This window comes from Meriones unguiculatus, chromosome 17, assembly GCF_030254825.1.
Source record: "Meriones unguiculatus strain TT.TT164.6M chromosome 17, Bangor_MerUng_6.1, whole genome shotgun sequence".
NCBI classification, from domain to species: Eukaryota; Metazoa; Chordata; class Mammalia; order Rodentia; family Muridae; genus Meriones; species Meriones unguiculatus.
Genome location: NC_083364.1, coordinates 74,642,484 through 74,656,421, shown reverse-complemented (window position 1 = coordinate 74,656,421; position 13,938 = coordinate 74,642,484). Strand labels below are relative to the sequence as shown.

Genomic DNA, 13,938 nt, shown 5'->3' with positions numbered 1-13,938 from the left:
CACTGGAAAGTTACCCAACGCTATTGCTGATAAGCTAATCCAAAATAACTGAGGATGACATCCACACTTGGCAACCTCCACTACCCATATTAGAATGAACACAAATGGCAAGTGCAGTCAATACTGCTCGGTTACTTTTAATTGTAAGTGGACTTTTTATTCCATATAATGCATTTAGTTCACAGTTTACCCTTCTTCATCTCCCCTCAGACTCACCCCACCTCCCCATCCATATTACCCGTGCCTTCTTTCTTTTTTGCTTAACAAAACAAAACAAATAAAATAAAAAGACAAAGCAGAACAGAGCAAAACAAGTATCAGAGAAAAGAAAAAAAGAACAAGAATCATATGCACACAGAGACACCATACATATAAACCCTGTTTACTATTTTTATTATTAATTTTTATCTATCTGTCTGTTATCTATCTATGCATCTATCACCTATCTATCTTTTATTTATTTTTTATTTTAGAGAGAGGTTTCTCTGTGCTGTCTATCTGTTGTCTGTTGTTTCTCTGCCTATCCCAGAACTCACTGTGTTGACTAAGCTGGCGTCAAAGGTGGAAATCTGCCTATTTCTGCCTCCCAAGTGCTGATAGTAAAGCCACCGCCTCTCAGCAAGACTCTTTTTAACACTAACTTAAATCTACTCTGAAAAAGGACCAAAGAAAGAAATTTGTATTTTAATTAATGTTATCACAAAATATAAAACACCTGAAAACTGTTACATCTTAAAATTCCTTTTTTAGTGAGACTCTGACATAAGTGTAGAGAAACAAGAGCAAAATTAGAAAAATGTTCCCATCTTCTTGCTGAGACAGTTTACCAAACTCCATAGATTTCTTTAAAATAAATACAAGTTGTTTACTTAACTTCAGGAAATTTTCTTCCGTTATTAAGCTTTGAAATTCTGGATCTCAAAGTTTAAAAAAAGAAAAAGATGCAAATATATGGGAGAGAATTCTAACAAGTTGTCTGATTAAAGAAATCTGGCTGCCAGGGTAACTCAATTTTGGATGCAATAATTTGCGAATCTGGATGTGTCATGTTCAAAGTTTTATGCACCAAAGATTTTCACAAGCTGGAGTCACACTTCAATTTATTCCTCATTTATCATGCAATAATTATTAGTTTTATGCATTCCCATAAAAAAGCAATTAAGTGAAATCAGCAACTATGCATTCACAATCCGCTCTTCCAATTCCCTTCCACACCATCCTTTCTGGTGTCAAGTTTGCCAGCAGAACAGGGAAATTAGAATGCTGGATTTTAAACTTGGCACAAGAGTTTTAGATACTACACTGTTGGAGAAGAGCCAATAATTTTGTTACTTAGAATTAAAAAAAAAAAAAAACGTCTGTGTTGGCTTTCTAAAATTGAATTGCAGATCCCCCCTGGTGAATCCACGGGGATTTATAAAACCACCTGTGTTCCACTGATTATCAGAATGAATATATATTTCCAGACATCAATTCAATTAGTAACAGAGGGCTTCACTTCAATTGATATTCATTATGTCTAGTGCTACGATGGCTCATATTTGGTAGTCTTGTTATACTTAGAAACTGTCACGTGTTAGGTGGTTATTATATTTTATATCTAATTACCCAGAGTTGCTTTATAAGGCATCAGGTGTACCTCCCCAATTCTATCCTAACCCAGCTTACTGATGGTTTCTCTTGCTCTGTCACTGCTTTCTGTATGATTTCTACTGGTTAGTTAAACAAACAAACAAACAAAAAGCAATAAAAAAGACACTTCCATCATCTTCTATGTGTCTTTTGGTTATTTATATTCTTGAATCCCCACCTTTCTGTGTTGTTTGCTTGTGTTATGTGTGTTATGTACACATGTCTACCCATGAGCATGTACATACACGTAGAGACCAAAGGTTGAGTCTGGTCTCTTCTCTGATTGTTCTCCATTTTTTTTTTTTTTGAGTCAAGGTGTCTTGTTGCATCAGGAGCAACACAATTATGGCCCAGTCTAGGTATCCAGCTTGCCCCAGGGTTCCCGTTACTGCTTCCTGAGTAGGGAGATTACAGGTAGCTTTTCCATGGACCCTTGAGGATCCAAATGCTGGTCCTCACATTTGCAGGGGTGCTTTATCCACTGAGGCATCTCTCACAACTTCTCCACATTTTAAAATCTATAAAACGGTGATGCTAATACTTGTTCAAACCAGGAGATCTCAGTGGACGCTGAGATGACACAGTAGTCAGGACAATGCTTAGACACTCACACGCACATGTCATCATTCCTTGTCTGGGAAAAGCTAATGTGTAGATCAGAGCTGGGAACATAAGGCTTCATTAAAGCACTGTCACACTTGTAGATACAGAAAATTAAACCATGATGTATTCACAAGTAAGTTCAAAATACTAAGGAAAAGTTTCAGTTTATATTAACCAATACAGTCCATTTATAAGTAAAATCTAAACTTAAAGATTGTCACACAAATTTCAAACCAGTGTCTAATATCTTACAGTGGAAATAAAAGAAATAGCAGGCAATAGAACAGAGAGTGTAACAAACATAAATACTTAATGAAATGAGTAAATAAATGGATTTTCAGTAAAGACTAGACAGCTACTGGGGGATTTACATGTGAAAATTCACATGTGTACATTAATGAACATCAAAGTAAACATCATGAAAACATCTATTTTCAAGCGCTTTAAAAAGCTCTATATTGAAAACTGAAGGTTTACAATATAAAGTACTATAAATATTTTTTTTTATCATCATCCCCTTTTGGGAATCAGAGACTGACACCTTAAAGTACAATTGTTCAATTGTGACTTGTTTAAATAAAAAAGAAGCTAAAGAACAGTCCCTTTGTACTGTATACCAAGTTTATCAGAGATGAGTACAAGAGGTTTTAAATATTGTTTATGGCAAATAATCTTTATTTCTCTTGTAATCGCACAGTAAGCTGATATAAATGTGCACATTCCTTAGCCATGTTAGGAAGGCTGACCCGAAGGTACGGGCACCATTCCACAGACAGCTGCTCCTCACTTGCCATAGGCTTTATTCTTCCTTTGCCTTTATTGTGTTTGCCGACAATACAGAAGGTCAAGAGATAAAGTCAAATAATGTGGAGAACATACTCTCTCAACTAGCCACCAGGTCGACAGACTTAGTAGTATAAAAATATTGACATTGCCAGCACTCACTGTGATTACAGCCTTAGCCAGGAAGGACAAGTCCATAGTTGTTTAAATAATACTAAAGAACTCCAAAAAAAAAAAAAATCACACACACACACACACACACACACAAACAAAACACCAAAATAAGATACAGCACAAACACAACAGGCAAATAAACAACAACAACAACATACACATAGAAAACCCATAGTAATCCTCATGAAAATTGTATGGTTAAACAAGGTATTTAGTGCTGGGAATAAATTGACTTCTGGGGATGAGTGTACTTTTTAATTTTAGATTTATTGATTTTATTAACCACTGAGCCAGCTTTCTAGTCTCAGGGTGAATCTTAGATTCACAAATGTAGACTTTTTCTAAAATTTAAGTAACAGTTTGATATGTGATATTGCATAAAAATATAAACAATTCATAATAATGTCCTATCAATTATTACATAAATTTTTTGTTGTTTTTGCTTTATGATATTGAATTATCTAACTTTTTGTACAATTTTAAGTGATAATCTTCCCTTATTCTTGAGAATTTCACACACATATATAATTTTTAAAAATTATATCCACCATTTTCTCTTTTGCAACTTCTCCCTCCCTCTCTGCGTTATTTAGTTTTTATGACAACTTGACACAAGCTAGAGTCAGTGTCATCCAAGAGGATGGAATCTCAATTGACAAACAGTCCCTACAAGACGGAGCTGCAGATAAGACAGGAGAGAATTTTCTTATTTAGTGATTGATGGGGGAAGGCCCAGCCCATTGTTGGTGGTGCCATCCCTGGACTAGTGGTTCTGGGTTTATAAGAACACAGGCTGAGCAAGCCATGGGGAGCAAGCCAGTGAGCAGCACTCCCCCACGGCCTCCACATTAGCTCCTGCCTCCAGGTGCTTGCTCTGCTAGAGTTCTAGCCCTGACTTCCATCAGTGATGAACTATTATGTACAAGATGAAATAAATACTTTCTTTTTCATATTGCTTTTGATCATTGTTTTATCACAACAATAATACTATAGTTATTAAGACCTCCCCTCCCAACTTGTCTCCCTAAAAACTTCATGTCTCTCTCTCTTTTTTTTAATTCTCTGTGAGTATGTGTTTGCACATATGTGTGGAGGTCAGAGATATACTTTGGGTATCTTTCTCTATAGCCCCTCACATTTTTTGAGACCAGGTCTTCTGAACCTGGAACTTGTTGATTGGCAAGGTAAGCAATTGGCCTAAGTTCTGAGCTCACAGGCTGTGCCCCTGCCTGTGTTTTTATGTGGGCTTTGGGGATCCAAGCTCAGGCCCACAGGCTTGTACAGCAGCCAGTTTATAGGGTAAGGCATTTCCTTGGTCTAAAAATCTTTGCATTTAATTCTGAGAATAGAGATATTTGGGGGGAAGTTTAGCATTTTTTTAAATTTTATTTTCTAGACAGCCATGTAAAGTTACAAAGTTTAAGTGTATGTGCAATTTTTTAAAATTCTACTTTCTAATAGGTGGTCTTCACAATTATGATCTAATGGCTATAATATGCAATATGTGCTGCAATTACCGTTAAGGTCCTTCTGAAACAAGACAGACAGGGAGCGTAGAGTACACATCATAGGCTAAGATCCTGGGTTTTTGACAGAGACAGTCCGATTTTGCATTCTCACTAGCCAAGATCTAGCTCTTCCCTGGTTGTTTCTTCCCGACACGGGAGACTATCTACTCAGCATTTATCACATTAGATCTGGGCGAATACTAGGCAAATATTGACTTGACTAAACAGAAAATGGCTCATATTTCATGGAACTTAGATTGTAATGAATAACAGACGAGCTCAAGATAAAAGAGGAAAGATGAGGAAGAATGGAATAAACCTGTGGCAGGTATGGGGGCATAGAACGCATATTTGGTGATTTGGGGCAAACTCCTCGTAGAAAGTGAACTTCAAGTTAGTGTAAATTCACACAGAGAAAGGCACACAAGCAACACGGACCTAGAGAAGCATGCAGACAGCACGGCATTCAGAACTGAGCCCACAGGTGTACATGTGAACTGTACAGCACACTCAAGGGCAGTAAACATTCTAAGATCCTTAGGCGACTCCTCTAGAAATAGTATCCATGAAAAAGCTGCCAAACTCAATGGTAGCTACAAAAGTTCAGATCAATAGTACACTGTGAGAGTATGAATGTTTTCCTTCAAACGTAGAATTAAGAAGAATATATCCACTGTTGCAACTATTCTACTCACTACCTAGACGGTGAAGATGAGAAAAGGAGAGAAAGGGCATATATAATATATATTTTTATCTTTACATAAAATATGTATGTTATATCATTTATATATATTCTCTATGTAAAGTAAGACCTTATCTTCTGTTGTAACATTTTATACATATGCATTTCAGAATAATCTACCTAACATATTACAAAATTAAGGAATTTATCAAGGTTGCTTGATGAAAAATTAATACACAAAAATCAACTGTGTAAGTAAGCACTTTCATCAAACAATTCAATAATTAAAAAGCTTTAAATTCATATTTGGACATATCAAAAAATCTTCAGTATAGCTAGAAATTACATGCAAAATTTATATCCTGAAAACAATAGACATTACTAAAGATATTAAAGAAAAACTGAATAAATTAAGATATGTGGAATATACATCATTTATCTGAATTGAAAATTGAGGGGTAAGCAGCATTAACAAGGCCACAGAAGAAGACAACGCAGCCATTCCTGATGAGACCTAATTGACTAGGATCAGAAGGAAGGAAAAGAAGTCCTCCCCTATCAGTGGACTTGGGGAAGGGCATGCAGGCAGAGGGTGGAGGAAGGCAGGGATTGGCACGGGAGGAGGGAGAGAACCACACGGGGGACACAAAGTGAATAAAGTGTAATTAATAAAGAAAAAAAGAATCAAAATAAAAACTTACAGCTATGTTTATGGAGCATATGTATTCTTATGTGGATTTTTATGTTTTTACCAGTTTAGCAAAACTAAAATAAAAATTCAAAGCTGGAGATTTAGATCAGTCTTTAAGACTTTCTAGTCAATTTGGTCAGTTCCTGGTCTGTGAGAAGTTCCGTCTCAGTAACAAGCAGAAGGAACTTGAATAAGAAACCCTGAGGTTGTCCTATGGCCTTCACCTGCATCACATACATCCATTCACAGGAACATAAAAGATACAAAAACACCATATTCAATTAGAGAGAAGCAATAGCTGGCTTCTTTTATTTATGGCCTTCTTTCTTTATTCTGGTCCCATAACGCTCCTTGAAAGACAATGAAGTAACTGCTTGCCTTTAAGACCTCTTGTCTACTGCTTGGAATTAAAGATGTAAAATAATTCTACTTCTTCAAAAAAGTTCAGGATGGAAAACAAGCATGCCATGCCGTTGTTATTTCAAAGCCTTTTGTAGTAATGCTTTCTTGATTATACATACATACACACTCACACATACACAGAAAGATACTGCATATATTATGTATATTACACACATATTATATACATGTAAATATATTTTTGGATATCTAAAATATATTTATTTAATATATGTATAGGTATTTTAGCATGTCAGATCAATACCTGCACATATATCTATACATACCTATCTTATATATTTATAGACATTTTCTTTAATGAAATAAATATATATTTAATAAGCTTAAAGTCTTATATCACAAATGTACATATATATGTGCACATGTATAAATATGCATTTACAGGCAATTTATGTCTTCTTCCATCTTTCCAAAAGATCACTACTTGTATTTTGTAGGTTGGAAATTTATCTCAATTACCATGTCTTTATAATATATTTGGCAACAGTTGACTGTGTTTAAGGAACTGATAAATAGAGTGAATCACGACTGTAGAGAAAACTTATCATGTTATTTGTCAGCTTTTGAATTCATGATCGAGTCTTAGTCTTAATTTAGAGAAAGTAGTAGGAATAGAGATTTCCAGTAATAGACTATAAACGGACTTTGCCTCCTTTTCCATGCTTCTAAACTTTTAAAGCTTTTCTATGCTTAGCTCTTCAGAATGAACTTATTCGTGGAGAAGTGCTGTGTATTTAGGGATCTGACCAGATGATAGAAATATATAGTACGTTTTAAAGTAAGAACAACAACAGAGTTGTATGGCACCGACACTCTCTTGAGTTTTCACTAAAATAACTGCAAGCAAGAATGCGAAGCTTGACATGAAACATCCACAGGCTCAGACCCTAAGACAATTTGGATATTGTGAAAGAAAATGTTTTACTTTACCATCAGTAACTTCCAAATATGCCTTTGTGATGATACTTCCAGCAACATTTAAAGTCTGACAGATATAGTAACCAACATCAGACCGCTGCACGTTAGTAATAGTGAGGTCCCCAGTCTGGGACACTGAAAACCGGCTGGATGACTGTGGTGGCTGGTATGAGAAAAGCAGATTCTAAAACCAGAATTCGGGGGAAAGAATAGAAACAGGTTAACAGCTAGGTTCTAATACTGTGGCACAGTTACGTGTACATTTGTAAGTATATGTATACATATATGCATATATATGAGCAAAATATTCTTCCATCACAAACCCATATATATTAATGTGCACATGTATAAATACATATTATTAAACATAAAGAGTTTAATAATACAAAGTTAAATGGAGTTATATGAAAAATGTTAAAATTATCAATAGTCACATGCATTTTTATAACTGTCACTTGGAGATAAAATATTGAATGTATAAGAAGACTAAATATTGATAGACTAAAATATGTTTATTCAAACTGCAAAAAAAATATCTTACATTTCACATGAATGGCTAATAGTGCTATTAATCCAAGATCTCTAATACATAAACAAATCGAAAACTTAAATTCATTCTGATAAACTATATTCAAGGATGCCAATTTGGCCCCATAACAAGCATTTCTTCCAGCTGTCAATCACTATTTTTCTGGAACATTTATCAATCACTTATTAGAGGCATAGCTTGTTTTTCTGTTGGAGGATGAAAATGCATGTTACAGAGTTTTTGAAATTCATGCAGAATTAAATGAAAAGATGCAAATTCTTAGAAGTTTGCATTTCATGGTGTTGGTTTTCATGACGTATACTGACCTTTTCCTAGTGGAGGAAATTGCTGTGTTTTTAAAGTTTCTGCGTTATTCAGCAAAACTCCCTTTGTAAAGGGTTGGCTAATACTCTATGGATCAAGTTTTAATGACCTTTTTTAATGCAACACAATTTGCACTGTTGAACCAAAGTAAATAAAAACTTTGGAAATTAATTCAGTAGAGGTATCACACTGCTAAAAAGAACATCTAGTGGATTATAATTTTTTGCTATAAAAGTTTTCTTCCATAACCCAATCCCAATTCTTCTTGCTCTATTAATTTTTGTCTTTAACTTGTTCTCAGCAAGATTAATCATGTATGACCAAATGGAATATGTTAGAGACCACTGAGATATTAGAATTCAAATGATAGCTTTCATGCTATAATCAAATTAATGTTTGTCAGCCAGAGTAGAATAAAAGTATGAAGCTGGTAGTACTGCCCATGAAAGACTGTGGAGTTCAGTCAGTAAGGTATGTGCTTGCTCCTTATAAAAACCTCTAGAGGCAGTAGCAATGAAATCCCCAAAACCGAGTCAAGCAAGAACAAGATAGGCCAAGGAATGACCACACTGAAAATGAATGAAACTGATTCTTCACAAGTAAAATATTTCAACTCATTTAAGAAGAAAAATCATAGAGATTAGATAGGAAGAGATTTTAAACACATGGCTGTTTTAAAGACTAGACAGTATTGAACTCTGGGATATAGTATTGAAGCTGGAGAGAACTTTACATAATTTGGAGTTTCAGAAGTTCTGTAAGTTCCTGATCTTCTGGAGAACTCATGCAGAAAAGTCATCACCTCTGTTTCATTTCAAATATACCTAAATCTATTAGTGTGTGATTCTAGCTACATAATGGAAATGGCAACTGGAATAGACCACTTTATTTAATGTGGACACTTTTAACGTAAAAGAAATATTTATTCGGCAAAACAGTGGCATATGCACACCACCCTGTGAACCAAAAGAAGGCATGGAAAATGGCTTTGAGAATTCAAGTGGGAACACTTTTCTCTTCCCCCTTAATTCTAAACATTTCTGGAACTTTTGACTTCTTCATCTCCTGGCTAATGTGATTGTTATATAACATCATGATTACTGGATTTTTCTTCTCAGATATCCATCCAGTACCTGTATTTTCTTTTTTAAGAAAAAGGTAGTTAGAAAATAGTTATACCTGACTCCCCTCTCTTCTCCAAAATATAGCTGGCTGAGGATTTCCAGTTGCTTCACACTGGAAAGTCACAGTTCGTCCCAAGGCAACAACCTGGTCGCGAGGCTTCACCACAAAATGTGGAGGTTCTGGAGAAACAAAATATCCTGAATCAGATCATGTTAGCACAGCCCCGACACAGCCTCCTGGTGTCTCTAGCACTGCCTTTATTTTCTATAGCACATTATCATAGCCGACCATTTCCCAGCCTTCATTTAAAGGAGAGTTGTTAAGTGCATATTTATAGAATGAAATAGAGTTGTATTGTGAAGAGATTTATTACTTAACCTAGACCTGGAATTAATCCTCACATTTCAAAGAATTCTTGAGCTACAAGCTGACCCTTTCCATTCAAATTGTACCTGAAAATTGTATGAATAAATATTATCTTTTCTCACTTAGGGTTGCTTCAAGGTGAATGAACTCTAATCACATACACACAAGATCTCCTGATACAGGCAGGGGCTGAAATTACTTTCATTTACCTCAAAAGCTCCTGAAATGCTACCATGCAAATTAGAGCCATTTAAAATCTTCAGTCCAATTATTTGACTAGAAGTGGATTTTCAGCAATAGTGGAGTCACATGCCTCCTTCATTTACATGGGCAAGGGCATGTTCAAACAGAATATATATGGAAATGAGGGCGAATTCGAAACATCTGCTCATCCTGACATTATAAATACTGCCAGCTTTGTCCAAACTGTTTGATTTATACCGACTTGAATGGCCACTTCATCCAGCAGTCAATAGAGTGTCAGAAAACTGCGTCAGTTACATTGAGGGCAATGGCAGCTGAAAGGTAGGTGTGCTGATAGAGCACGCACTGGGGTGGGGAATCAGGAGTCTGCTCTAGGGCTGGGCTTTGCACAGAAAAAAAAAAAAAAAACCCAATGTGTACTGAGTAAGTCCTTTCACCTAATGTGTACACTTTCCAAATCCACTTCTTATCAGTTGTCTGAAAAAGCTAATTGTTCCCTCTTGTCTCAGTCCAAGCCAGACTTGTGACAGCTTATCCAGGGCAGGACTCTTCCAGCCCTCTTTTCAAGGCCTGTCCCCTGCTTGCCATTGTTCCCTTCAAAGTATTTTCAGTTGCTTGCATCAGTCACTTAAGGACACTCCCCACAGCAAATCAGAACCGAAACTTACATTCAGATTAGATCCAGGAATGTCACCATACTGCTTACAAGAGGGAGGTTTCTTTTTAAAAGCTCTCTTGTTAGTATACATGAATTAGAGATAATAATGGGGTTTATTCCAACACTTTCATACATTTATATGATGTGTTTGATCATGTCTGTTTCCATTACTCTCTGTTATCCCCTTTCTACTCTTGGTGACCTCCCTCCTCTTCCCAGTGAAAACCCATTCTATGGGTTTATGACATTGTTTTCTTTTATCTATCTATCTATCTATCTATCTATCTATCTATCTATCTATCTATCTATCATCTATCTATGAACCAAGAAGACTGGTTCTTTTTCTCGAAAACAATTTTCTTTTCTTTTTTTTTTAAGATTTATTTATTATTTATACAACATTCTGCCTACACACCAGATCTTACTATAGATGGTTCTGAGCCACCACGTGGTTGACTGGGAATTGAACTCAGGTCCTTCAGTAGAACAAGTGTTCTTAACCTCTGAGCCATCTCTCCAGCCCCCTCTCAAAAACAATTTTGAAAAGGCACTTTTCCTTTTTGTTATATTTTCAAGTCTATAGTATCTGATATACCAATGTACACATTACAAATAATATATAAAAATGTTGTATATGTGACATTACAAAAGTACATCATAAAAGCATATTTAATATAAAGAAATCTATTTAATATATGAATTATAATGAGCATATAATCACAAATATATCAATATAATACTTCTTTAAAAAATAAAATGTGAATGTGATTTGTTCTTAACAAAAATTGAAGAAAGTGATTAGGTCTCCTAACTTCTAGATGAATGTACTTTCTTCTTCACCTCTTTTTTTTTTTTTTAATTGAAGTTTAGTAGAAAAATCTAACAGTTGACTAGAAAATTATAGGATACCTGAAAAATCAGGTCAAATGTTTTCAAATGTTCTCTAACTTATAGAAGATAAAATACAAAGCCGGGAGACACAGTTGGAGTTCAATTTGGTCAAACTGATATTCTAGCTTATAATTTTTTTTTGTAGAAAACCTGTGATTGTAATCGAGTGGTTGCTCATGAATTTAGCTAACACTGTCATTACCCAGGTATAATAATAGACATGTGCCTGGTTGCCTGGGGATGTCCCCTCCTGTACCAAGCCAAACAGGAGCTCTCTCCTCCTTAGGTAAGGTTAAAATAACTGTTGTAGAATCAGATGTAGAAACTTAAAGAGATGACTGCATAATAAACGAAATCCAGACAAGAATTTGGTTTTCCTCAATGCAGGAAAACCAAATGATTAATTAGATGTGTGGGAGCAGATGACTTTCCAATTCGAAGGGAATCCAAGTAGGAAAATATAAATGTTCAAACCACTTAGTCAAATGGAGCCTTGGGGTGGTCTCCATCCCAAATCTCAGGAGCTCGTGTAGGACTGTGTGCCAGAAACTGTTTCTTTTATAAAATGCCAGCTCTCCTCAAACCTCAAAGACTTATTTGGGAGAAAGGAATACAAACCCTTATGCTAACTACATTTACCCTGAAGCAATCCTTCCACACAGGGTATTTGCTTGGAAATGATTTGCTATATTCTGTAGGCATACTCTCAAGCCAACATCAACAGTGACATCAGCCGCAAGAGATTTCTTAGAAATAAACTTTAAAAAATCCTCCCCAGACTAGCGTGATGGCACAAGCCTACAGTCCCAGCTAAACAGAAGGTCTAGGAAGAACATTGCTTGAGCCTAAGAGATTGAAGCTAGTAGAACCATGCTTTAAAAAATAAACACAGGAAAAAAAAAGAAACCCTTTTCTTATGTATGTCAGATATCAGATATAGTTATAATTTATAAGGGAGAAAAAGGACCAAAGAAATTTCTATTAATATATATTTATTTAGACTGAAGAGACTCACCAAATACACAGAGTTGGGTTTTTATGACTTTATATTATTATGGCTTTTGAAATCTAAAATGTTTAAGTTAGCTGTGTTCAAAGTACAAAATGATATAACCAGTATAGTAATAAAGTAGGTGCTGTAAATGTTAAAAATTGGACAAAGAGGAAAAAGAAAAACTGCCAATAATTCTACCATGCAAACTAGATACTACTGTTTAAAGATATCCTACTAAAACACCATTTTAATAATTATTGAATAGCGGATGTACTATAATAAATAATCAATTTCCATTGTTTTAAATTTTGATTATCAGTTGTGAATAATGCTTAAGAGGGCCGATGTCTAACATACTCTATTATTGAACAGCCCATCCTTTCTGTGTGAATATGAAATAATAATATCTGTGTTGCCTTAAACAACTATGAAAGAGATTTTTTTTAAAGTGAAAATAATGCTTTGACCTGTCTTTTCACATGGCAATTTCTCTCAACACGGCATTCTGTCAACCCTACTGAATGAACTGATCTTCTTCTAAGTTAACTACAAAGAACTTTGATGGTTCTTTATAGAAAAACAAATTATAAAAGGAAATTTTAGATATTTCATGTTGTTAATTGGTATGTGTAATGAAACAAACTTCATACAAATAGAAATGGAAATGAGCACTAAGGAGCTCCGAGCACAGGGTAACTCAGGGACTGAACTTTAAGGACGAATGAATTATAATTACAAAATAATGTACTTAATGCAAAGAAAACCAAATTCCTTTGCGGCATGTGTTTCTGTTCATTTAATGATTTAGAGGTATAAAGTGAAATTGTCCTTCAGTTACCAAGATACAATTCTATGACTTATCCCTTATTTCAGGAAGGAAGAAATTAAAGGGCTCAGATCACACATGACTTAATAAGACAGAAAGTTAGCAAACCCATTACCTTTACTCTTTGTCACAGTTACCCATACTTCCTGCAGATTTATTCTGTGCAGTCTGTCTTTGTGGCCAATGACAAGTGAAACATGGAGGCTGATTGGTTGAAGGACATGGAAGGGTATGGATGGAAAGGGGAAGAGAAGTTCCAGTCACAGTGACACGGTGATTAGGAGATGGCCAATAAAATGTCAACTTACCAGACCCAACTAAAACAAAAAAGAAAACATGGAATAAATAAAAATAAGGAAACAAACAAAAAAATGAAACAGAAAAAGTAGTAAGATTTGACTTAACAATGATTCTTCTTTAACATAAACTAAACACATTAATATTTAGATACACTAATCACACTATCCATGATGAATATTTGTTAGCATTTCAAGCACAATTATGAATAACTTAGGAAAACAGAAATGAATCTTGACATCTCTACTATGAAAAATGGTAGAGATACAATGGGTTGACAGTAACAGTATTATAAAGCATCTTTCAAGAATTT

General features: G+C 35.1%; 1 protein-coding gene across 9 annotated transcripts in view; it reads right to left on the bottom strand.

Annotated features, from left to right (window-relative positions):
- Positions 1–13,938, bottom strand: part of Robo1 (roundabout guidance receptor 1) — a 1,064,494-nt gene that overhangs the window by 83,639 nt on the left and 966,917 nt on the right. For all 9 annotated transcript variants that reach the window (XM_060370628.1, XM_060370629.1, XM_060370634.1 and 6 more), the window contains 2 exons: positions 9,444–9,568; positions 7,424–7,595 (listed from right to left, as the gene is read on the bottom strand). In XM_060370628.1, coding sequence (XP_060226611.1) covers positions 7,424–7,595; positions 9,444–9,568 — 297 coding nt within the window. The remainder of the gene's footprint in view (positions 1–7,423; positions 7,596–9,443; positions 9,569–13,938) is intronic.